Here is a 25,250-nt window from a genome sequence, read left to right as displayed (position 1 = left end):
TTTTATTTTCATCTGTGCATGTGCCTCAGCAACCCAGCCTCCTCCAATATGGCTCTCAGCCTTTGGAAGGCACAGATCATGGCCAGTTGGTCTTGGTATCTCCCCCATCCTCTCTAGTATAGCATGCTCCTCTAGTAGGCACTTAATAAATAGTGGGTAGGGGGCAGCTAGGTGGCACAGTGGATAGAGCACCGGCCCTGGAGTCAGGAGTACCTGAGTTCAAATCTGGCCTCAGACACTTAACACACACTTACTAGCTGTGTGACCCTGGGCAAGTCACTTAACCCCAATTGCCTCCCTAAAAAAAATTTAAAAAATAAATGGTGGATAGGTGGGTGAATAAGTGAAAGAATGATGAACCTTCGTCTGTTGGTGAAAAGCCAGGTCAGTGGAGTCCTTCAGGCTTCTCGGCAGCTCTTTCTCCTTACTGCCTACACATGGGAAGCCTTGGGTGCAGGTTTCGGTGTCCCCATTCAGGCTTCTTGCTCATGCCAGGTTCCTCTCAGGGAGATTTAGGGCTATGGGATTCAGCTTGGCAACAAAGAAAGCTTCTCAGGAAGTGAAAACTGTGCCGGGTCCTTTGAGGGGCAGACTTGGAAAGGCCAAAGCAATATTTCACCAGGCCTGTTACCATCCATCCTCTTCCCTGCCCTCCCCAGTGTGTTGGTCCTTTCCTCCCTCTTATATTGGAGTACTTACTCTCTTTAAAGAGGGTGCCTGGTCTCCCACCTTTGGGAAATGCTGTGAGCATTTGCAATGAGGAATTTATTACTCAGTACCAGTCCAGAGGTTCCTAGACTATCATAAAACCCACAGCCCTTTGCAAACCCTTTCCTCTGTCTTTCCCCTTTGAGGAGGAAGCTGCATCTGCTGACCATTTCCATGAAATTCCACATAGGCTGTGCTAGAAATGTCACAGACTCACCAAACATCGCAGTAAGAAGGGGCCTGGCAGGCTTTCTAGTCCAACTATTACCCAGATAAGAATCAGCCCTGTGTCATACTGGGAAAGTGGCCATCCTGTTTTGGGGGGATGCAAAAGAGGGGGAGACTCACTACTCACTGAGGCAGTCCATTCCCTTTGAGATCACTCTTCGTGTTAGGAAGCTTTACATCCTTGTCCAATGCCATTCTTTCTCTGCCCCTAACTCCTAGGGTAGAATCTGCCGGTTCCAGGGGGAAAAACTCCCAGCCTTCAGGGGAATCCCTCCTTGACTCAGGAGTGAGGCATTCGCTGGTCCACTTTCTTCAGCTGGACTGATATTTTTTACATAAGAAAACAGGAAAATTCAGGAAGCTTTCCATATTTGACCATTACCTGCAGGAGTCCTTTGCCTTCCTTTTCCCCAACCCAGATTCGCTGGTATTTACTTTGTAAATATTTCATATTTATTTACATCAGTACAACGAAGCCTCCTTGAGGGCAGAGAATGTTTTTATTTTTGGATTTCCAAGGACCATCATATGTTTATTCAATAAAAGTTGGTTAGGATGTATCTTTGTCTCTCTCCAACACTGTTTCTTTCCACAGATAAGTAGGTAATGTTTATATAGTGCTTTAAAGTTTGCAAAGTGCTTTAAAATATCATCTCACTTGATCCTCATAAGGTGTTATTATTATCTTCATTTTGTAGATGAGGAAACTGAGGTAGAAGTTAAGTGATTTGCCCAGAGTCATACAGTTACTAAGTGTCTGAGGCAGGATTTGAACTCTTTTTATCCTGATCTTTTCGGGCCCTTAACTTAAGAATCTATCTGTCAGGAATGCGTGTTTATTTCTATATCTGACTTCTTAGTTACTGCCTCCTTAGGGAAGGACAGCTCTTTACCATTCTTTGTTGTTGGACAGCTAGGTGGCATAGTAGATAGAGTGTCAGACCTGCAGTGAGGAAGATTCATCTTCCTGAGTTCAAATCTGACTTCAGACACTTAATGTGTGACCATAGGTAAGTCACATAACCCTGCTTGCCTCAGTTTCCTTATCTATAAAATGACCTAGAAAAGGAAATGGAAAACCCCTCCAGTATCTTCTCCAGGAAAACCCCAAATGGGATCACGAAGAGTCAGATATAACTGAAAATGATTGAACAACAACATTCTCTGATATCATCTGGGCAATTTGCAGCTCTTCTTTCCTGGTGTGTCATGGGAAGCCACTTCTCTGAGTCCAATCTAAGGGCTGCATTGCCTAGATTTCCCATTGAGATCAGGATTAGCTCTGCCTTCATCATAAGTCTTCTTTCTTCTTAATCAGGGTCAAAGATTGGCTTTGGAATTCCATCTGTACTAAAAGGGAGCAGATGATACAATCTTGAAAAAATCATAATCTTTTTTTTCCATAATCGTTTTATTAGGACACCATTAACTTTTAGAACTGAGCCTAGGGTCATTGGCCTAATTGCAACGCTTTGCAAATGAACCTTTCTATCACATTTCTAATGACCAAAAATGAAAGAGGCTCAGCCCTTTGGAAAAGATTGAGAAAAGCAGGGTTGGAACTTTGTAGTCATTATTGTACACACTTTGCCCTCTCAGGTGAGAATGACTCTACATCGATTCTGGAATCAGAAGACATAGACTTGAGTCTTGGTTTTGTAACTTGCCACCTGTGTGAACCTAGGAGAAATATTTACCCTTTCTGGGCCTCAGTTTCTTCATCTGTAAAATGAAAGGCTTTAACTTGATGTGCCTCAATTTCCTCATCTGTAACTGGCTGAGGTGGATGAATACTAGGGTTCCTTCTAGCTTGAAAGTTCAATGGTGTCCTCTGATCCCTAAGCCTAATGCTTTTCCCAACATTCCCTGCTCACCCAGGTTAGTGTCCATGGTCATATCTAATCCACCTCTTCGCTTAAGCTTCACATACTGTCTAATTTCTATAGGATCAAAAAAATCCACCAATAACTCAGAGCTGGAGAGTCTTAGATGTCATGGAATCCAACATTCTCATTTTACAGATAAGGAAACTGAGGCACCTAAAGGTTAAATTATTTGCTTAGGATCATACATAAATCTGAACTTCCACTCTCTGACAGAAAGGCCACACATGTTTTCTTCAGGCTCCTGTTTTGAACTAGGATAAGGAATATCAGTCTGCGGATGGACTTCATGCCAGATGAAGTCAGGCAGCCTTCCCTTTTCTCCACACAGTAGGATCATGAAAGCTTAGATTTAGAAGCAGAAGAAACCTTAAAGGTCATTGAGTCCAACCTTCCCCTTTTATAGATAAGGAAACTAAGGCCAAGAGGTGAAGGGACTGACCCAAGGTCATGCAGGTAACGATAGAAGGTGGGATTTGAACCCAAGTCCTCTGAGTTGCTACTTCAGAAGCTTTACAATGTCAAATCTGAGCACGTCACCACATCTTGTTCAAAGAGCAAGGATCCAACGTGGCTCATCCCTTCCTGATCTAGGCCCTTCCCTTACCCCATCCAGAAATTAATATGCAGAACAGAGTCCCAGCCTTGGAAGAAGCTGCTAAAATTTTCCTCTTTAAGAACTGATAAATTCTAAATGCAGATTGAAACACACTTTTTTTCACTTTATTTTTTCTTGCTTTTTTTTTGCAACACGGCTAATGTGAAAACCTGTTTTGCATGACTTCACATGTCTAATTGATATCACATTTCTTGTCTTCTCAATCGGTGGAGGAGAGGTTAGAGAGAAGGAGAGAATTTAGAACCCAAAGTTTTAAAAAAATGGATGGGAAGAATAAATAAATTAATGGGGAAAATTAAAAATAAAATTTCCTCTCCAAGTAGATTCTGAATTACATAGAGAATCCAATTACTATTGAGAAAATAAGGTTGTTTTAACACACACCTTCTATTATCAAACACAGGTCTTGGGGCAGCTAGGTGGCGCAGTGGATAGAGCACCGGCCCTGGAGTCAGGAGTACCTGAGTTCAAATCAGGCCTCAGACACTTAACACTTACTAGCTGTGTGACCTTGGGCAAGTCACTTAACCCCAATTGCCTCACTAAAAAAAAAAACAAAAAAAACCCACAGCTCTTTATTTACATGTAAAACTAGGTGTTGGCACATGCATTTAAATTTTAATTAGAGGATATCAGTTCTGGAAGGGAGTTTCAACAGGAAAAGGGAACAAGCATTTATTAGGTGGCTACTCTGTACCAGACATAATGCTAAACACTTCATCTCATTTTATCCTTACAATAACCCCGGGGTTATCTCCACATTAAAATCAAGGAAACTGGGAAAGGTAGAGGTTGAGTGACTTGTCGAAGGTCACATAGCTGATGTCTGAGGGATGGATTTACACTGACGTCTTCTTGGTTTTTAGAGCCAATTTAAATAAAAACAGTCTCTGCCACTACTTATTGACTCAGAAAACCACAAAAATAACATTTATTGTGTTTTTGTTTCTTTTGTTAAATTTCTCAATTACATTTTATTCTGGTTCCGGCCACAGTCAGGAGCATTAACAGTTGCACTCGAGGGCAGTCAGAGAATTAAATACCTTTGCCTCTGTTGTTGATTTGTGTCAGACTTGGGGGTTTTCTTGGCAAAGATACTGGAGTATTTCACCTTTTCCTTCTCCTTTACAGATGATAATACTGAGGCAAACAGGGTCAAGGAAGTATCTGAGGCCAGATTTGAACTCAGGAAGATGAGTCTTCCTGACTCTAGACCCAACACTTTATCTACTGTACCACATAGCTGCCCAACCTCTGCTTTAGAAGACTCCAGAGGACTCTACTCTCTCCACGCCCCTCATTGTATAGAGGTGAGGATGGCTGCCCAGAGAGAGGAGTTCCTTGCTCAGTCACAAAGCTAGCTAATGGAGGTAGAATCCAGGTCTCCAGGACTCCCAGTTCAGTAATTTTCTCCCCATTACACCAAGCTAGCCTAGTTTGGAAACAAAAATAAGACAAGATGGCTCCTCAATGTTTCTTTGAGCCTTTGGACTCTCTAATTGCTGATCTTTTGAAAGATTACTTGCCTTATACATCTTGCTTACACGTCAAAGTTTGTCTTTGCAGGATACATCAGCAGAATTGATGGCAAGTTCCTTTAGAGAGGACTGTGTGAGGTAAAGGGCTTGTACTGACAGGCATGTTTGAAGAAGAGCCAAGACTTGAGACAATTAGTAGGGGGCATAGCAATTCTGAAATGGAGATGAATTTGGCTGGTCATTTAATCCAAGCTGTATCTGCATAGAAATGCCCACTGCACCAGCTCTGAGGGGTCATTATGTAACCTCCCTTTGGAGACCTCTGGTGATGGGCATCTCACTATCTTATGTAACAAATCGCTCTATTTTAAGGTCCTTAATAAGTTTTAAGTTGACAAGTACTAAAACACCCTAGTCGAATGTCATCTGTTTAAAATAGTTATATCTCTTAATGACACATCTTACAGTGAACATCCTTTTTTTCTTCTATTTCTTTTCAAAGTAATAGCCTGAGAGGCATCTAGGCATAGAGAGAGCTGTCCTCAGTGTCAGGAAGAACTAGGTTCAAGTCCAGTCTCTAACACATACTGTCTGTGAGTAATTTCACTCAACTAAGTAACTGAGTAATTTCACTCAACTAAGTGCCGCTGACAGCTTTCCTGGGTTACAGACGAGATGTCTATCTGTATTGGCAGAAGTTTCCTCACTGCATTCCCAAAACCAAAGAAATCAGAGGTCTGGTTAAAAAAAAAAAAGCATTAGATTAGACCCTTTGACTGTCAAACTGGAAGGGCTTTCAAGACCACTTAATTCAACCCCCTTATTGTATAGTTGAGAAAGTTGACATCTGGAGAGGGTGAATGACCTGTGTCAGGTCAAACAATGAGAGCACAGCTTCCCTGAAATCTAGATTCCCCATCATTGCATGCCAGGAGCGTAGGATGAAAAGTCAAATCCCCACCCTGAGAAGGCTGAGCTAAGCTGGCAGATTCCTGCAAGACTCCATTACCTCTGGGATCGACTACCGAGTTCTCTGTTCAGCATTTAAAGCTCATTCAAACTTGGCCCCTTCCTGCCTTTCCAGCCTTCTTGTTCCTCGAAGGTCAGCTACACCGGCCCCCTTGCTGACCCTCAGACAGGAGCCTCCATCTCCCAACTCCATGGCCACACTGGCTGGTCCCCATGCCTGGACTGGTCTGCTCCCTTATGATATAGTGGGAAAATGGGATACGGGTTGGTGGGAGGGGTTCTTGGGAATTCCTCTTTAAAGAATTACACCCTCTTGCACACAAAACATAGTTAGAACAAGGTGATAGTTTATTTAGGAGCAAGGGAAGGGAAGGGTGGGGGGAGGGAAACCATGAAAGAAATCCTTAGACTTTCCATGGGGAGATTTGGCATAAAGCACATGGCTCAGAGGTACCAAATCTCCTCGAACAGGAGACTGGAAGGTACTTTTATAGAGGCCTGATGGGGGTGGACCATCTACCTGTGGAAAGTTCCTTTAATGAAGGTGGACCATCCCCCACTGGTGGTAGCTGGGGGAATTGGGTGAGGAGTGGAGGACCATCCCCCACTAGTAGTGACTAGAGGAATTGGGTGAGGGGTGGCTACGGATCCCTCTTCAGGACACAAAGGACGCAGCCACACCCAAACTTATCTCCCCAGGGTAAGGGAGACCAGAATGAAGGGTAGGAATCCCAAGCTAGCTCAGTCCGATTTGGTTCCTCTAGGCGTTATCTGTCCTCTGGTTTAGTTTCTCAAGGAGAAGATTCCTCGGTGTGCCCCAGAGAAATTCTGGGGTGCTCTGCGCCCCATGACACTTTTAAGCTCTTCTTCATTCTACCTTTTCGGTCTTCCTACACCTGAATTCCCTCCACAAACTCTAGGATGCGGTGTCACAGGCTTCCTTACAGTTCCTTGCATGAGACACTCCATATCCTTCCTTCCTTCCTTCCTTCCTTCCTTCCTTCCTTCCTTCCTTCCTTCCTTCCTTCCTTCCTTCCTTCCTTCCTTCCTTCCTTCCTTCCTTCCTTCCTTCCTTCCTTCCTTCCTTCCTTCCTTCCTTCCTTCCTTCCTTCCTTCCTTCCTTCCTTCCTTCCTTCCTTCCTTCCTTCCTTCCTTCCTTCCTTCCTTCCTTCCTTCCTTCCTTCCTTCCTTCCTTCCTTCCTTCCTTCCTTCCTTCCTTCCTTCCTTCCTTCCTTCCTTCCTTCCTTCCTTCCTTCCTTCCTTCCTTCCTTCCTTCCTTCCTTCCTTCCTTCCTTCCTTCCTTCCTTCCTTCCTTCCTTCCTTCCTTCCTTCCTTCCTTCCTTCCTTCCTTCCTTCCTTCCTTCCTTCCTTCCTTCCTTCCTTCCTTCCTTCCTTCCTTCCTTCCTTCCTTCCTTCCTTCCTTCCTTCCTTCCTTCCTTCCTTCCTTCCTTCCTTCCTTCCTTCCTTCCTTCCTTCCTTCCTTCCTTCCTTCCTTCCTTCCTTCCTTCCTTCCTTCCTTCCTTCCTTCCTTCCTTCCTTCCTTCCTTCCTTCCTTCCTTCCTTCCTTCCTTCCTTCCTTCCTTCCTTCCTTCCTTCCTTCCTTCCTTCCTTCCTTCCTTCCTTCCTTCCTTCCTTCCTTCCTTCCTTCCTTCCTTCCTTCCTTCCTTCCTTCCTTCCTTCCTTCCTTCCTTCCTTCCTTCCTTCCTTCCTTCCTTCCTTCCTTCCTTCCTTCCTTCCTTCCTTCCTTCCTTCCTTCCTTCCTTCCTTCCTTCCTTCCTTCCTTCCTTCCTTCCTTCCTTCCTTCCTTCCTTCCTTCCTTCCTTCCTTCCTTCCTTCCTTCCTTCCTTCCTTCCTTCCTTCCTTCCTTCCTTCCTTCCTTCCTTCCTTCCTTCCTTCCTTCCTTCCTTCCTTCCTTCCTTCCTTCCTTCCTTCCTTCCTTCCTTCTGATATAGTGGGAAATGGGGTACGGGTTGGTGGGAGGGGTTCTTGGGAATTCCTCTTTAAAGAATTACACCCTCTTGCACACAAAACTTAGTTAGAACAAGGTGATAGTTTATTTAGGAGCAAGGGAAGGGAAGGGTGGGGGGAGGGAAACCATGAAAGAAATCCTTAGACTTTTCATGGGGAGATTTGGCATAAAGCACATGGCTCAGAGGTACCAAATCTCCTCGAACAGGAGACCGGAAGGTACTTTTATAGATGACTGATGGGGGTGGACCATCCCCCACTGGTGGTAGCTGGGGGAATTGGGTGAGCAGTGGAGGACCATCCCCCACTGGTAGTGACTAAAGGAATTGGGTGAGGGGTGGCTATGGATCCCTCCTCAGAACACAAAGGCCGAAGCCACACCTAAACTTATCTCCCCAGGATAAGGGAGACCAGAATGAAGGGTAGGAATCCCAAGCTAGCTCAGTCCGATTTGGTTCCTCTAGGCGTTATCTGTCCTCTGGTTTAGTTTCTCAAGGAGAAGATTCCTCGGTGTGCCCCAGAGAAATTCTGGGGTGCTCTGCGCCCCATGACACTTACCTCGGCTACTCAATTCTCCTGGCTTCTTCCAAGGCTCAGTTCAGATCCTGCCTTCTGCAGGAGGGTGATTCTGGTCCCTCTCTGGTGCTAGTGCCTTCCCCTTTCAGATTATCTTTTTGAACTCTTTATATATCTCTCCTCCCCTCCCCTCCCCTCCCCTCCCCTCTCCTCCCCTCCCCTCTCCTCTCCTCCCCTCTCCTCTCCTCTCCTCCCCTCCCCTCCCCTCCCCTCCCCTCCCCTCCCCTCTCCTCTCCTCCCCTCCCCTCTCCTCTCCTCCCCTCTCCTCTCCTCTCCTCTCCTCTCCTCTCCTCTCCTCTCCTCTCCTCTCCTCTCCTCTCCTCTCCTCTCCTCTCCTCTCCTCTCCTCTCCTCTCCTCTCCTCTCCTCTCCTCTCCTCTCCTCTCCTCTCCTCTCCTCTCCTCTCCTCTCCTCTCCTCTCCTCTCCTCTCCTCTCCTCTCCTCTCCTCTCCTCTCCTCTCCTCTCCTCTCCTCTCCTCTCCTCTCCTCTCCTCTCCTCTCCTCTCCTCTCCTCTCCTCTCCTCTCCTCTCCTCTCCTCTCCTCTCCTCTCCTCTCCTCTCCTCTCTCTCCTTTTTTCTTTTCTTTTCTTTCCTTTTCTCTTCTCTTCTCTTCTCTTCTCTTCTCTTCTCTTCTCTTCTCTTCTCTTCTTATTTTTTTTTTCAGGGCAATGAGGGTTAATTGACTTGCTCAGGGTCACACAGCTAGTAAGTGTCAAGTATCTGAGGCCGGATTTGAACTCAAGTCCTCCTGAATCCAGGGCCGGTGCACCACCTACTTGCCCCCATTAATGTCATTACTTCACCTGGATTTTTATAGAATTATGAATCTACATTTAATTTCTCCTTGGCTCCCAAGACAGACTTGACTGTTAGCTATTCTAGGGACACTGCTAGGATGACAATGAGAAGATGAGAAATCCTGGATATCCTTCAAAAATCACAAGGTTCTCCTGCAGCCCAGGTAGCCCAAGGCCAAAGCCAAAGTGCTCCTCATGTCCCCCCCACTCCGGTTTAGGTGGAGTTTAGCTGGAACACTCTCTTGTCATTTGCCACTCGCAGGAATCTTCGCAAAATGCTCATTTAAACTGGGTTGTGAAATTATCTATTTTATAGAGGATCTGAAAGGCATGACTAATTTCCTCAGCCAATCTGAAGACATTTACTGTCAATGTCACCCTAGCTTGTCTAAAGTCATTGTCCACTAAATCTGATGTTTGGTTGTTTGAGATTTATTCTCCCCCTTGTTAAAGTATCAGGGAATCTCACTGATATGCTGACTCAACCAATCCAATGCTCACCTTCATCAGCCTTTCTCTTTTTATTGTGCTGCTTTGATGGACTAAATTGGGCTCATTCAGCTTTCTCTCTTCTCTCTTCCCTTTCCCTCTCTTTTTCTTTCTAGTTGACAGGGCTCATTCTCATCACGATGGCGTTCCTGGCCTGTCTCCTCATGCTGGTCATGTACAAGGCTCTCTGGTATGACCAGCTAAGCTGCCCAGAGGGCTTTGTGTTCAAGGTACGTGATAACACTGCATTTCCTACACTTTGAAAGCACCTCCTACAGGGAGGGAGCTCTGTCTTCCTGTCTCCTAGAGAATATTTTACTTCAGGTTGAAAGATGGAGAAAATTCTTTGCTATTGATGGTGAACTATTGAGTGGAGCCAACTATAAGAGATCCTACAAACAGAAGGATTAACAATTTTCATGGATCCATAGGCATATATTAATAAAGCAGACACTTATATGGCACTTTACATACATTAGTTCATTTGACCTTCATTACAACCCTGTAAGATAAATATTACAACTAAGTCATTTTAGAGATAGGGAAGCTGGGACAGCTAGGTGGCTCAGTGAATAGAGCACTGGGCCTGGAGTCAGGAAGACCTGAGTTCAGATCTTACCTCAGACACTTACTGGTTGTGATCCTGGGCAAGTCTTGGATTGTTGGTTTTTTGTTTTTGTTTTTGTTTTTTGTTTTTTTCTTTTTAAGCCAGATGACTTCCAACAAAGGCAATCAGGGAAAGTTTCTATAGGAAGTGGTATCCACATTAGGCATTATCACTTTTGAATTGCTCTATCCACTGTGCCACCTAGCTGCCCCAAGGAGCAAGTGTCTTTTAATCGCATGGCTACAGTTGCTATCTGCAGTGATCTTTGAGCCCAAGAATATAAAATCTGACACTGCCTCCAATTTTTCTCCCTCTATTTGCCAGGAAGTGATGGGATCAGTGGCCAAGATGTTAGTCTTTTTGATGTTAAGCTTCAAGCCTGCTTTTAAAGTGTCCTCTTTCGCCCTCATTGTGAGGCTTCTTGGCCCTTCTTGCGCAGGTTCCTCAGGAGACAAGTAAGATGATCTGGTACTCCCATCTTTTTGAGGACTTACCACATTTTGTTGTGATCCACAGGTAAACCTCAGGGAAGGTTAAGTACTTCTCTGCACCTCAACCCCCGCCACTTTTCTACAGCATATAGCACAGTTCTTTGCATATAGAAGGTGCTTAACAAATATTCATCTCATTATTCAAACACTGGGCGGTTTCATAATGAAGTATAAGAAGGCATGGAACAAGGGATAACTTGATTCTCTTCACTGCTGTGTATTTTAACCTTTTGGAAAACTCAGGAGGCTTTGTAACAGGTGGTGAGAAATGAATGTGTTTTATCAAGGGATTTAATTTGTAGATTTCATTCCCTCCTTCTCTCTCCATTAACTCCATGTCTTGAATGAGATCCTAGAGTTTAAGTGAATTTCAAAAGAACCAGTCTCTATTGTTTGGGCAAATTCCCATTCCTTCCAGCTTAGTGATTTGAGCCCAGACTCCTCTCTTCTTGTTCAGAGAATCTCCTTTGAGGATAGCAAAAGCACATCTTTCTCTTAATTTCCAAATAATTCCTTGTGCTTTGAGAATGTTCTCACTAGTTTTCTTACAAAAGGATGGCTTTTTCTGCTTTAGAGGTAAAAAAAAACTGAGCCCCCCCCCCCAAATAATATTGCCTTTCTAGGCTTCATTTTCTCTCTTTTATTTGAAATTTCCAAAATGATACTGGGGTATAGTAGAAGGAGCTGTGGAAGGGCATTAGAGAGATCATAAGCTTAAAGGCTGAAAGATCTCAATAGGTCATCTAAGTCAACTCTCTCACATTTACATATGAGAATACTGACGCCTAGAGATGATAAATGGGATATCCCAAATCACACAGGTTGGTTGCAGAGCCTAGATTTCACCACAGATCCTTTGATTACAAAACCTTTTTCCAGTGTGCAATATTGTTCAGTTAATTAATCGTGTCTTTGTGACCCTATTATGTGGGTTTCTTGGCAAAGATACTATAATGGTTTACTATTTCCTTCTCCAGAGCATCAAGGCAAATAGAAATTAAATGACTTGCCCAGGGTCACACACTAGTAAGTGTCTGAGGCCAGAATTGAACTCAGGTCTTCCTGACTCCAGGCCCAGTGCTCTATCCACTGACCACCTAGCTGTCTATACACTACAATAGTTCTGTCACTAACTACTTGTGTGATTATGGACATGTCACTTAGCTATTCTATGCCAAAATTTCCTAATCTATACCATGGTTATCATACTTGTAATACACAATATGATCAAGTACTGATAATGTTGAAGGTGACTGATAAAGCTCATTCAACTTCTGGAATTATTGCTCCAGCCAGGAACATTTTGGCAAATCTCCTCCCTGACACTTGAAGGTGGAAAGACTAAAAACCTGAGGAAGAAGTAGGGGAAGTACAAGGGAAGAGAGCTCATGGTACAACCAGTAACTACTGGGAGAGGGAGGGTAATGGGATTAAAGGGGGGTCCTTTTCCTGGTTTGTTTTTGGGGGCACTTACCCTTCTTCCATAGTTAATTTCCTTCTCTCCCTTTAATCCCCTCCTCCAACACCATCAACTTCCTCCCCTAACCCCATGCTGAATCCAAACCTTGCCATCTGGCAAATATTCAGAGGAAAAAGAGAAATTCTTCAGTCTGATAACAACACACCTGAGAGGACTAGGGTGAAGCAAAATGCAGAGTACGGCTGAATATACTATCTGGGGAGTTTACTGATGCTTTAGATGGAGACACGTCCAAAGTGAGCTGTTGGAAGTTGTCTCCCTTGGCTTGTTTAAAAATAGCCTGGGCAATATGATAGGAGGTGTAGAGAACACACTGGGATTCCCGTATGGTATCCTGGAGGAGGTAGGCAGTGGGGCTGTACTGGATGTGAGAGAAGACGTTTCCATTTCAAATTCCTCATCCTTAGGCTTCAGGGATTTCCCTCTTCTACTGATGCACTGAGATCACAAGGACCTGCCTGCCTTTTTGAAGGCTGAAGATTTATATGGAGATACATCAAGCTAATTGTCCTAAGTCAGAGAGAGTTTGGCTGTCTGATGTTACTCCCTTTCCCCTGTCCCCTTTCTCTTCCCCCACTTCTGATATGTTTCTACACCCTCCATTAGCTTTTGTTAATCAAGTTTCTGCAATAAATGGAGATAAAGCAAGAATTGAAGTTGCAAATTGAACGACTCCAACAGCTCTAACAGTCCAAAGCGGAGATTTTGGAGATTTCTGGGGGCTTCAAGAGTGCCTTGCATGCTAAATGTGGCACAATAAACCCAAAAGAGTGACATTTTAGGAATGCTCTCCTTAAGGTCAAGGGATCACAAAACATTGAAGCTAGTCTTAGAGAGCAGAGACCAACTTCTTCATGTTACAGATGAGAAAAGCAGGGATTGGAAAGGAGAAATGGCTTGTCCAAGGTTACATAGAGGTCAATGGCAGATATAGGCCTAGAGGCCAGGTTTTAAGTACCCCCCCCCCCAATTTCCAGGCTAGTTACTCTTTCCACTATTTCCCACTGTCTACCTGTATGGAATAATGGTAGACAGGAATGTGATGATAACTATTTACCATTTTATGTTTGTAAAAATCATGTGCCTCTTATATAGAAATAAGCCATTTTAGTGAAGGAAGGTTGTATTTTTTTTTAGGGCAATGAGGGTTAAGTGACTTGCCCAGTGTCACACAGCTAGTAAGTGTCAACCATCTGTCTGAAGTCAGATTTGCACTCAGGTCCTCCTGAATCCAGGGCTGGTGTTTTATCCACTGTGCCACCTAGCTGCCACAGGAAGGTTGTATTATTGTAGGAGGAATGAAGAAGTTTGCCTTATGCCTTCTTTAAAAGAAGTGGAGTAGCTATGGACCAGTGGGAGAAAAAAAACCAACTTAGACATGGGCCTTTTCCTAACACTATTGACCCTGTGAATCTTTGGACCTCAGTTTCCTATTTGTAAAATGAAGGAATGAGACAAGATGATCTCTAAGATTTCTCCCAGATTTAACCTTCTATGATCTTATTCAGGTGGGCAGGGCAGGGAGAAGGGAAGGTAAGAATGAGGAAAAACAATCCTTCAAAAGTGAGGACATTTGCTGTTCTCCAAGATCTTTCAAAGATCAGTAACATTTGCCAAGCAACCACATTCACCAGATCCATTTGTATCCTAGGATGTTTTCTGAAGCTGGGGCAAGTGGCTCAGTTCTTTGAAGAATTCTAGGGAGCATCTTATTATCTCCCTATTTATTTTGGGCTTCAGTTCACAGCATCTAAGTGACTTGCCCAGGGCCATTCAGGTAGTAAGTGTTTGAGGCCAGATATGAACTCAGGACTCCTTGAATCCAGATCTAGTGATCTATCCACTGAGTCATCTGCATTGGAAGAGGAAATTATAACCATCAATCAGAAAATTCCTTATACCAGTGAAATTTTAAGTCTGGTCTCCACCCCTAAGTTCATGATGCTTCATAAAACTCATGACTTCTCCAATGTAGGAAGTCTTTCCAATGAAAAAGCATCCCCCACCATGTCATCAAAGACAGCTTCCCTGAGTTGTTACAATTAAATTATTTACACTGGGGTCAATCTTCTGGGGATCAGCTTCTCTGTGCTTAGCTAGGCTTGTTCTCAGATGTCAATACTTGAGTAGGCCTATGCCTTATCATCTTGGGTAGGGGTCGATAGAGCTTGAAGCCCTTCATCATAGTTTTCAGGAACTCAGGGTTACACATCCATACACCACTGAATCATCTGAATAACGCTTTAGTGGAAGAGGTCTCTGGTATCAGGTTACATTATTGTAATTTCCTTTTTCCTACAGAAATGCATAGAGCAGGGCAGAGGTTGGAAATTCTGATTAAATATGAATGTTCCAATGAATAGGGTTCCAGTCACCTGAGATTTTCTTTGTGTAAACTAAGAAGATACTACCTGCTCAAGAAGGGGTCTCTCATGCAAGGTGGTACAGTGGATAGAACTTGTTACGTCATGAGTCAGGAAGACCTGAGTTCAAATCTCACTTCAGACACTTACTAATCATATGACCCTGGGCAAGTCACTTAAAAAAAATCTCTGTTTTCCTCAGTTTCCTCAACTGTAAAATGGTTGTAATAGCACTTGTGAGGATGAAATGAGATGCTATCTGAAAAAGGATTAGCACAGTGCCTGGCACATAGTAGGTATTTAATAAATAATCATTCCCTTCCCCTTCCTGTATACCTTCCCTCTCCTTCCATCTTTTCCATATAGGCAACCTCAGCCTAGCAAATGCAGTCTTAGAATCATAGAATGAGAGACTTGGAATGTCAAATTGAGAAGGGACCTTGTGAGATGAGCCATTCTAATACCCTTAGTTACAGATGAAGAAACTGAGGCTTTAAGAGAATTACCTTGCCCATGATGATATCTTGCCTTATAGCTATAGGGATAGGGAATGGACCCTTTAAATCATCGGTACAGAGAATTCTTGGGCGAGGCAATCCCTTCTACTAATGCAGCTAGCCACCTTCTTTCTAACTTTTTCTAAGATAATTGCTTAGAGTATTAAGAAGTGAAGTGGCTTGCCCAAGCTCACATAGTTGGTACAGGTAAGACTCGAACCCGGGTCTTCCTGTCTTTTAAGGACAGATCTATATTCATTAAACAGCCCTGCCTTATCACCTTAACTTGGATATAAGCACATACAGCCTTTAGCTTACAGATATATACATACATACCTAGGCGTTTCTAACTTAGATGAAAAATTATATAAAACGACACAAAATAAAAACAAAGGTCAATCAGGAAGTGATGACAAAGTTGTTGGTGGAGGTATGAAGGGATGGGGAGAGCTGTGGAGCCCAGCCTGGTGAGGTGTGTTGGAAAATCTTTAAGTCCTGGAAATAAATAGGAGACTGGGATTCCATTGATAAAATTGCAACTGACAAGCATCGATTTCAGACACACTCCTGATTGCAGCTTCAAGGGCAGATGTCCTCTGCTATGAGAGGAGCTTAAGGTTCCAAACAGCACAGAAAATAACCCTGCTTATTTGTACTCCTTATAAAAAGGAGTGTGTTAGCAGTTTCATCTGGGGCCATTGTTGTGAAAATTGTTGACAGGCTATGTGCTTTTTGTCTATAATACATATGTAATATGCAGGTTCTCATAATAAATAAATCGTAAATCATAGAATGTCAGAGCTGAAAACGATCAATGATTGGAAGCTGAGAGGATCAGAGAATGTGAGACCAATGACCTAGGAAAGGACAAAGGTGAACCCAGGTCCTCTCACTGCATCAAAACCAATCGCTTTGTTTTATAAATGATGAAGGCTGAGGCCCAGAAAGAAGTGAGGGAGCCAAGGTGGTTGGTGGCCAAGCTGAGATGCAATCTGGGGTCCTCTGACTCCAGACCTAGCAGACCTAGCCTCCATGGTAACTATTGATCACTGATTGGCCATAATTAAGTCCACAAAACCTAGTAGTATAACTGAGTTAAACATTTCCTTGTTAGGACTGTCACACTCTAAGTGAAGGTGATAATTCAGCCCAGGATCTTTTTTCTCTCAAAGCAGTTGGATAGCTCAGTGGATAGAGCGCTGGGCCTAGAATCAAGAAGGCCTAAATTCAAATTTGACCTCAGACTCTTACTTGCTGTGTGACTGTACATAAGTCACTTAACCTCTGTATGCCTCAGTTTCCTCCATCATAAAATGGGGATAATAACAGCACTTGCCTTGTAGGGTTGTTGTGAGGATCAAATGAGATATTTGTAAAGCACTTAGCCTGGTACACATAGTAGGTGCTTAATAAATTTTAAATAAATAATAAATTCAGAACCACCCTTCAGTATTCACTGTGTCTCTGCACTCATATAAGAGAGTAAAGGCAACTGCTTTGGAAAAATCTAACTCAGGGAGATCATTGAGAAGTCAATTTCTGAAATTCACGATCATGATGTCAGCATTGATCCTACTGTCTCTTAGTTGGCCTTGTATTTTCCTTCCTCCTCTAAGATTGGGTGGAATCAAAGCTTTAATGAGGTAAAAGGATTTTTGTGGGGGAGGAAGTAGGGGTTAAGTGACTTGTTCAGGGTCATACAGCCATTAAGTATCTGAGGCTGGATTTGAACTCAGGCCCTCCTGACTCCAGGGGCTAGTGCTCTACCCTCTATACCACCTAGCTGCCCCATAAAGGGCATTTTAAATGTTTGATTTAGATCCAGCAGGTTAGATTGGGGTTCTTTTAACTTGAGGCTTGGACCTCTTATTCTCATAAACCAATGTTCCAGAATTTCAAGGCCAAACCTCTCCAAAGAACGGTCCACAGTCTCCTGTTTCCTAAAATAGCCAACTAATGCATGGAAATAGCACCACCAACCTCTGATCTAATCGTTGGTTTTCTATCACTCTTCCTTATCTCCAGACTTATTCTAGCCAGTCTCCTCCTCAAACCACATGTTAATAAATCTTTTATAAACATGACATATTTCTTATTGTGGTATTAAAGTCAGAAGGACCTAACTGTTTGTTAGTTTTATTTACTTAGTTTACATTGTGTAATTTAAGATTCTAAATGTGGATTCTAATGTGTTCCCCCAGTTTGGGGGAAACTGACTAAAAATCACTGATAAAACGAGTTTAGGTTTTTAAGGGTTTATTGGAAAATAGAAAGAAAAAGATTGAGAACAGAATTCTAACAGTCTGGCATTCCTATCTTTCCTCAAATCTCCTGTGAAGTCCTCTGCCGCCACCACCATCAAGTCCGGAAGCCAAAAAGCCCGCGCTCTCTGCGCAGGCTCCCTTTCCTCCTTCCTGTCTCCTCCCAGACCATAGGAGGCTCCTCCAGTTGATTGGCTGGTAGACTTGATAGACAGCACCCATGAGCAAGCGTCATTTCCTGACGCCAAGGAAAAGCCACAATGCCTCTGAGGCATTTTCCTCATGGTGGAGCTCTCCACAGCAAGTCTCCAGTAGGTGGCGTCATTCCAATCATTACAACATGTTACTAGTTTTGTCAAAAGGCTGAATGTATAAGATGCAGCCTGGGAAGGGGGTTTTATGGCTATAACCCAGCACCTGCTCATCTCTAAAAATAGTTACGGTTATACCAGTAGGCAATCCAGGCATTAATCTGCCATTGAAGATTAGCTTCTGAGATATAGCTCTCACAGCATTATTATACTTCTTGGTAGAAACCGCACTAAGTCTCAAAGTGTTGTGGCTGATAGATTCAGTATTACAGGTGGGAGAGACCATCCTAGCCAAACCCACATCTTTATTTATTTATTTATTTTTGGTGAGGCAATTGGGGTTATGTGACTTGCCCAGGGTCACACAGCTAGTAAGTGTCTGAGGCCGGATTTGAACTCAGGTACTCCTGAATCCAGGGCCGGTGCTTATCCACTGTGCCATCTAGCTGCCCTGAAACCCACATCTTTAATGTTCTTGACTATAAGAAAGCTCCACCTTGGAGTTCCACTGATGCTTCAAATACAACCATTCCAATATTTAATTAATTATCTTTCCCTCTAAACCAAAAGTCCTTAACTTGGGTTCTATGAATTAAAAAAAATAGATTACTGTATTTTAATAAAATTTGTTTTCCTACTGTGTATTTTATTTGGTGCATTTATAAACATTATTCTGAGCATTTGTAGGCTCTGCCAGATTTCCACAAGGATCAATGGCACAAAAAATGGCTTAAGAAGTCCTGCTCTAAGGTGTCCTTTCCTCTGATTTCACACTTTCTGTCATTCAGTATTGCATGTCTGAAGCATCCACTTTATACCTGACTCCCCTCTCTGTTTATCACTGCCCATCACTGTTGAGAATGTTGTCTTCCATTCTGGGTATCAAATTTTAGGGAAGATACTGACATACTGAAGCATTATGGGAAAAGGCAACTATGATGTCAAAGGAACTTGAGGTTCTTAGCCATTCTCTCTTTGAGACATTTCCCCCATCCATTCTACCATCTCTATTCCTATCGTCACCACCCTGTAAAGGGCTTCATTATTACGTCTAGACTTCTTGCTGCTAGATTATTACCCCACCCCAAGCCATCCTTTACCCTGCCAGAATCTTCTTTATGTGTAGATCTAAATTCACCATGCCCAGACTAAAAAAGCCTTCAATGGCTCCTTGTTTCCCCCTAACTAAAGTTCAGCCTCCTTTGTCTGGTCTGCAAAATACCACCTTACCATCATCTAGTACCTCCTACCTGTCTAGCTTTAGGCCATGTTGCCCCATTCCATAGGCATTGGACTGCTCTGCTCTAAGCACTTCTCCAGTCTCCTTACCTTTGTACTCCTCATCATTTTATTCTCTAGTATCAATCAACCAATGAAAAATTACAAAACACTTGCTAGATGCCAGGCACTGGGTGCACAAATCCAGTATGAAATGTCCAATAGATAACTGGTGATCTGTGACTAAAGATGAGGAGAGAGACTAGGGCTGGATGTATAGATCTGAGAGTCATCTTCCCAGAGATGAGAGTTAAAAATGTGGGAGCTAATGGGGGGAGAGAGAGAAGGAGAGAAAAGGGGGTAGAGAGAGAGGAGAGAATAGAAAGAGAAGAAAAGGCCTTGGGGAACCCTAATGTGGATAATACAATAAAAGAGGCTGAGAAAGAACAGTCATACAGGTAAAAGGCAAACAAGGAGAGAGTAAAGCTACAACCCCCCCTCCACACACACACACACCCAGGAAGTGAGAGTTCTTCCAAAGGAGAAGCTGCTCAGTAATGTCAAATGAATCAGTGATGTCACTGATCAGTGGAGAAAGACTAGGACTGACAAAAGATCATCAGATTTGACAACTACGAGATAAGTGGCAGATACAGAGTCAGAAGACCTAGGTTCAAGTCATGGTGACATTTATTAAGTATGCTATTTTAGGCTAGTTAGGTGAGACTAGATTTGTCTCCCAATCAGTACAATAATTATTGTGACCCTACAAGAAAGGGCCAATGGGATTATGCAACCCATAAAGTGCAATATAAATATGAGCTATTATTAATCATTCCAGACTAGATGACATCCCCACCCACCCACTCCCCAGTTACCAAGTTTAGGTGCTCTGCCTTGAAGGCTGATATATAGGCTTTTCCATTGGTCTCCCTTTTCTACTCATGCAAACTCTGCTTATGCCTTCCAGGCTGATGGGTCAGCTTTGCCACTGAAGTAAGTTGACTGTGTCAGTTTTCCTACAAAATTCCAGCCAGATGGAACCTTTTGGGACTATGCTGAAATGATATGACAGTTAGCTTATTCAGAGTCAGTCATTTTTATGTATACTTTGGGAAATAAAGGTAAAGGAAAGTGTTATTTGAACATTTCAGCATCATACTAGGGAATTCAGTGAATTCCATCTTGAATTAAAGGCTGACGAAGATGAGAGTACATGAGTTTGTAACTAATCCATCCAGGATTGTTGTTGTATTTCATTATTATTAATTATCTATAGTAAATTAATAACCACAATAAATTATTAATAAATTAATCATTATAAATAATCAGAAATTGATTAATAAATTAAATTACTATAGTAAATTAATAATGTCTTAATACATATCTTAAGAGAAATAGATGGAATCTACATGAAACTGAGTTTTAGACTTTTTTTTCTTCTAAATTCCGACTTGAAGGTGAGACTGAGAGGCAGCAGTGTAAGCTAGTTAATTAAGTTAAGTGGACTCACACAACCCTAAAGTGGCCAGACATCTGTCTCCCAAAGTTGGACATTGATTAAGTAGACTTACTTGGGGGAAAAGTGCCAATTCCTCTCTGAAGCAAAAGAGTGGTCTGTAAATCACACTACTTTTGGTGGGTAAATGGAGTCAGGAAGGACCAAGGATGTCTGGCAAGGAGGTAGAGAGAAAAGCTGAATAAAAAGGAACACAAATTAACTAGCTTACAAGGATGTCTTATTACCCTACCCTTTTCTTAGTAGATATAAAGGAAGTAAAAATAAATAAGACCAACAAATTGTTTTTAAATTACCTGGACTTAACTCAGTATGAGCAAGGGTTAAATATTTGTTAGTAAAAGCTTCCCACACTCCCACACACCCCCACTCCCAAAAAGGCCAAAGGAGTGAGCAAATACATTTTTTTTTTCCAGGGACTAGGCTTTGGGTAAGTTGAATACTAATACTCTTGATAGAGCTATCAGAAAGTAAGGAACAGAGGGTGGCATATCCCAAGAAAATCAGAGCCATTCACTTTACTTCTATACCTTCAGTAAGGTGAAGTCTCTAGGTTCTGTTGTGTCAAAATTGTAAACTCTTCTTTTCCAGTGGTTCCAGGTTGATGTCAACTGCACCTACTCTTAGCCAAGTTCTGTTTCACACTTTTTTTTTTTCAGAGACAAGGTTCAAGAAAATGGATTTGTCATCTTGAACAATGAAATGTTATAGAGATAAATGTAAAGTCCTAACCTGGGTTTAAAAAATCAACTATACAAGTACTGGACAAGAGAAATATGGCTAGATAATGGTTCATAAGAAAAAAAACCTTGAGGATTTTAATGAATGGCCAACTCACTATGAGTCAACAGTATGTCATGGCAGTCCAAGGAATCAATGTGGTCTTGGGCTATTTAATACAGGTGTAGTATTCAGTGCAAGGGAAGTGGTGATCTGCCCCACTGAGCTACATCAAGAATGTTGTCTTTCATTCTGGGTATCAATTTTTAAGGAAGATGCTGACATACTGAGGCATTAATGGGAAAAGGCAACTATGATGTCAAAGGAACTAGAGGTTCTTAGCTCAGGGAAGAGAAAACTTAGAGGTGACAATAGTGCTATTTTTAAACATTTGAAGGGTAGATATTAGAAATACAAGGCTTGCTGCTTGGGCCCTAAGAAAGACAGCTGTCCACAAATGGAATGGAATTCTTTGGTAGGTAGTGAGCTCTCCATCTCTGGAGGCCTTGGGTCAGAAGCTGATGTTCAAGTGTGGGCTGGGCTAATGACCTTTGAAGCCCCTTCTAGTTTTGAGATTCCATGACTGAATTGCTTTTACTTCATGAGTTGACAACCAATCTCTTCTCTCTCTCTCTTCCTCCCTCCCTCCTTCTCCTTCTCCTCCTTCTCTCTCTCTCTCTCTCTCTCTCTCTCTCTCTCTCTCTCTCTCTCTCTCTCTCAGCACAAGCACTGTACTCCTGCAGCTCTAGAGATGTATTATTCTGAGCAGGAAGCAGGACCCCGAGGAAGTCTCTACACGGCTATTAACCACTTAACTCAAGCCAAGAAAACCATCCCTGAACTGCCTTCACCGTGGTTACCAGTAATTAATGCCTTGAAGGAAGCAGAGAAAGCTAAGGATGAGCCGCCCATTTCTCAGCAGTAAGAGGCACAGGGCAGAAACCAGATGCAACAGGATTGTCATTTTTAGGGTAGATGTAATCACTTAAAATATTAAAAGCATTGTATATGCCCTTCCCTTCTCCACCCCCTCCCCTTTTTAGTCAACTCCAATGACTTTTGAGTGAAACCAGGGGGAAATATCTTGTTCAAGGACTTTCCTTCCTCTCTTCCTGCCCTACCCCCAATCACAAAGTGAGAGGAAGACGCTGAGGGGACATCTTATACACTCTGTACATGAGCCCTTCCTCTCCATCTCTCCTGATTGAACCAACATGAAAGTGGGCCTCTCTTCCTTCTTTACTTGGAGAGCACCTACTGGATTCTCTACATCTGGAGAGCCCATTCCAAAGTGCCAGGGAGGAAAAGACTATTCTGAGACCAGAATTAGCCCATTCCTATCTTTTTTTCCCAAGCTAGTCTGAGTGTGGTGCCCTGGTCACTTTCTCTAAATACTATACACAACTTTGGGGTGTTTCTCTAAGAAATGTTAGCTGGCTGGACTTAGACCTCCTTCCCTTACCACTACTCACCCAACTAGAAGATTCGTGTTTTTTCTCTGATAAGATTTCGGGAGGCCAGGGGCTACTGGATTGCCCATAACCTTGTTTTCAGAGTCAAGGGCAAAGTAGCAGACATTGTCTAGGCAGATCTACAAACTAGCAGCCCCAGTGTGCTAAGGCTTTTTGTGTTGCCATTTGGAAACAAACATTAGGAAGATCTTTCACTTTAATTTGAGCAAAGCTTTTCTAGGTAGTTTATGCTCTGGCTTTTCTTGGTTTGCAATTTGATTGCTAATTACAAGGCTAAATTTGAAACCCATTTAATTACAGCACTTCTGGCTTAGGGGTGCTGGGAGATTTCTCCTCCCTTTTTTCCCTCCATTTTTCCTGTCCTACTCCATCTGTATTCTGAGCCTAGTGTGGAATCCTTGTGCCACTGTTCCTGTTTACACTTAGTGTTTGTGCTTTGGCGTGGATTTTTAATTTTCAAAAAATTATTATTACTAATTATTATTCTTATTGTTTTTGCTGTGAAAATTTCCCCACCTGCCCACATTCTGTACGTTTTTCTAGAAATTGTGAACTGTCCCATTTGCAGTGTAAACACTACTGGTTGTCTGCTCGAAAGTGCCAAAATGGATGTGGTGATTGGCAACATTTTTTTCCCAAATAAAATAAATGTTCACCCTCAGCTCCTCCGAGTCATTCATTTTTTTCCTCCAGCCTATCTGCATTTGTTTTCATTGCTGAAGTCGTCTCTGATTCCTCCATTTAGGTGGCAGGAAGAAGATTCGGAGCTGTAACTAATCCAGGGCAAATGGGGTTTTGTGAGGTGAGGTAAAGCATGTTTCTCTCCAGGGGAAGGCATCCTCCGTATTATGGGCATACCTTCTTCTCACTGATCCTCAGGAGGTCTGGGCTCCTACCATCCCAGCAGAGCCCTTCATGATATGGGCTTTTCTCTCTGCTGTTTTGGGAGAAGATGTAGAATAATGGAAAAGGCACTTCCTCTGAAGTCAGAGAATTTGAGTTCATATCCTGACTCTGATGTTTGCTCCCTGTTGGATCTTGGGTGAGTTACTTAACCTACCTAAGTTTCATTTTCCTCATCTATAAAATGGAGGGGTTGGATTAGATGGTCTCTAGATCCATGATCCTCTACCCCACCTCCCTCCCTCCCCATCAGACCGTGCTCTATACCGCCATCCCTCACCACAACCAAATTTGTCCCAGGTCCAGTTTCAGAGAGTTATGGTTCTGAGAGTATTAGCCTTGAAGTTGGGGCATTTGCTGGGAAATTCACCAACTGGGAGTCCATAGGCAAATATTATTCCTCTCAGAGCTTCGGTTCACCCATTTGGGTGAGGTTTTTTGTTTGGTTTTTTTGGTGTTTTTTTTCTTAGTTCACCCATTTGTAAAATGGAGGTGATAAAACAATTTCCCCTAGTAATCTCTCAGGGTTGTCATGATGAATGTTCTTTGCTAACCTTAAACTACATAGAAAGGTGAGTTATTACCTGCTTAAAAGGCATGCTTGGATTTTGGTCAAGCATTTGTCAAAGCCTCTCACAATTTATGATATCCTTGCTTCCAAGGTTCCTAAGAGGGCCTCTGAACCAATATCCTCCTGGTACAGATGAAGAAACCGAAGTCTTGGAGGTTAAATGATTTGCCCAAAGTTATTCAGGTCAAAAGCATTATCCCTCAGAAAACTTAATAGGCCTAGAAATAACTTAAATATAATGAATCATAGGGTCTTATCTTTGAAATAAAATGCATCAGGGAACTCAATATGATCTATTTTGACTAGTAATAGGTTGTCTCCATCCCAAAGACCATCCTTCTTCTCACCTGCTCTTGATCTGGTCCTGTTAACCTGAACACTGACAACCAGTGAGCTGGGCTAATTTCAAATGATTCTCTCAGACATCTTGGCATGTAGTTACCTACTCTGAAGCAAAGGACAGATTGTCATTTAAATACCTTAGCCACTGTACAAGGCTTAAGTCTCCTACATCAGGTAGGGAACATTGTGGGATTCCATCCTGCCACACTTGAAGGCATTCCTCTCTCCAAAAGACAGGGCTGGTCTCTGACCATGGAATCATGTTCTTTGGGCTTAGAAGGGATTTTAAACCCCCCAATCCAACTACCTTGTTTTATAGATGAAGAAGCAGAGTCTCACCAAAGAGAAATGACTTGTCTAAGATCACATAACTGGTAGATAATAATAGATGATAATAATTCGCATTTAGAGTGTCCATTAAAGTTGGCACAGTACTTTATGCATATTATCTCACTTGAGCCCCACAATGGCACTGGTGGGCAGAAATTGAACTTATAATTATACTAATTTTACAGTTGAGGAAAATGAGGTTCAGAAAGGTTAATTGACTTGCCCATTGTGATGAAAGCCAGTCAGTGTTAGAGACAAAATTTGAGCTGACTCCAAACCCAGCACTCTAACCACTATGTCAAACTGCCTCCTTCTGAGTAGCTGTCAAAAAAAGGTCTATTACTATATTCATTGATCCATTGAGGTACTGAGGTGTATGTGTTGTGTGTGTGTGTGTGTGTGTGTGTGTGTGTGTGTGTGTGTGTGTGTGTTTAAGGGAAGTATTTGGAAA

The 25,250-nt window shown here is 42.7% G+C and overlaps 1 protein-coding gene across 1 annotated transcript in view; it reads left to right on the top strand.

The window, feature by feature from the left end:
* CALY (calcyon neuron specific vesicular protein) overlaps positions 1-23,314 on the top strand; it is a 120,393-nt gene extending 97,079 nt beyond the window's left edge. The window contains exons 4-5 of the mRNA XM_043989903.1: positions 9,831-9,944; positions 21,903-23,314. Coding sequence (XP_043845838.1) covers positions 9,831-9,944; positions 21,903-22,106 — 318 coding nt within the window. The 3' untranslated portion in view covers positions 22,107-23,314. The remainder of the gene's footprint in view (positions 1-9,830; positions 9,945-21,902) is intronic.
* The last annotated feature ends 1,936 nt before the right edge of the window (positions 23,315-25,250 follow it).

The sequence above is a fragment of the Dromiciops gliroides genome, chromosome 2, assembly GCF_019393635.1.
Source record: "Dromiciops gliroides isolate mDroGli1 chromosome 2, mDroGli1.pri, whole genome shotgun sequence".
Classification (NCBI taxonomy): domain Eukaryota; kingdom Metazoa; phylum Chordata; class Mammalia; order Microbiotheria; family Microbiotheriidae; genus Dromiciops; species Dromiciops gliroides.
This window is presented reverse-complemented; position numbering and strand designations above follow the sequence as displayed.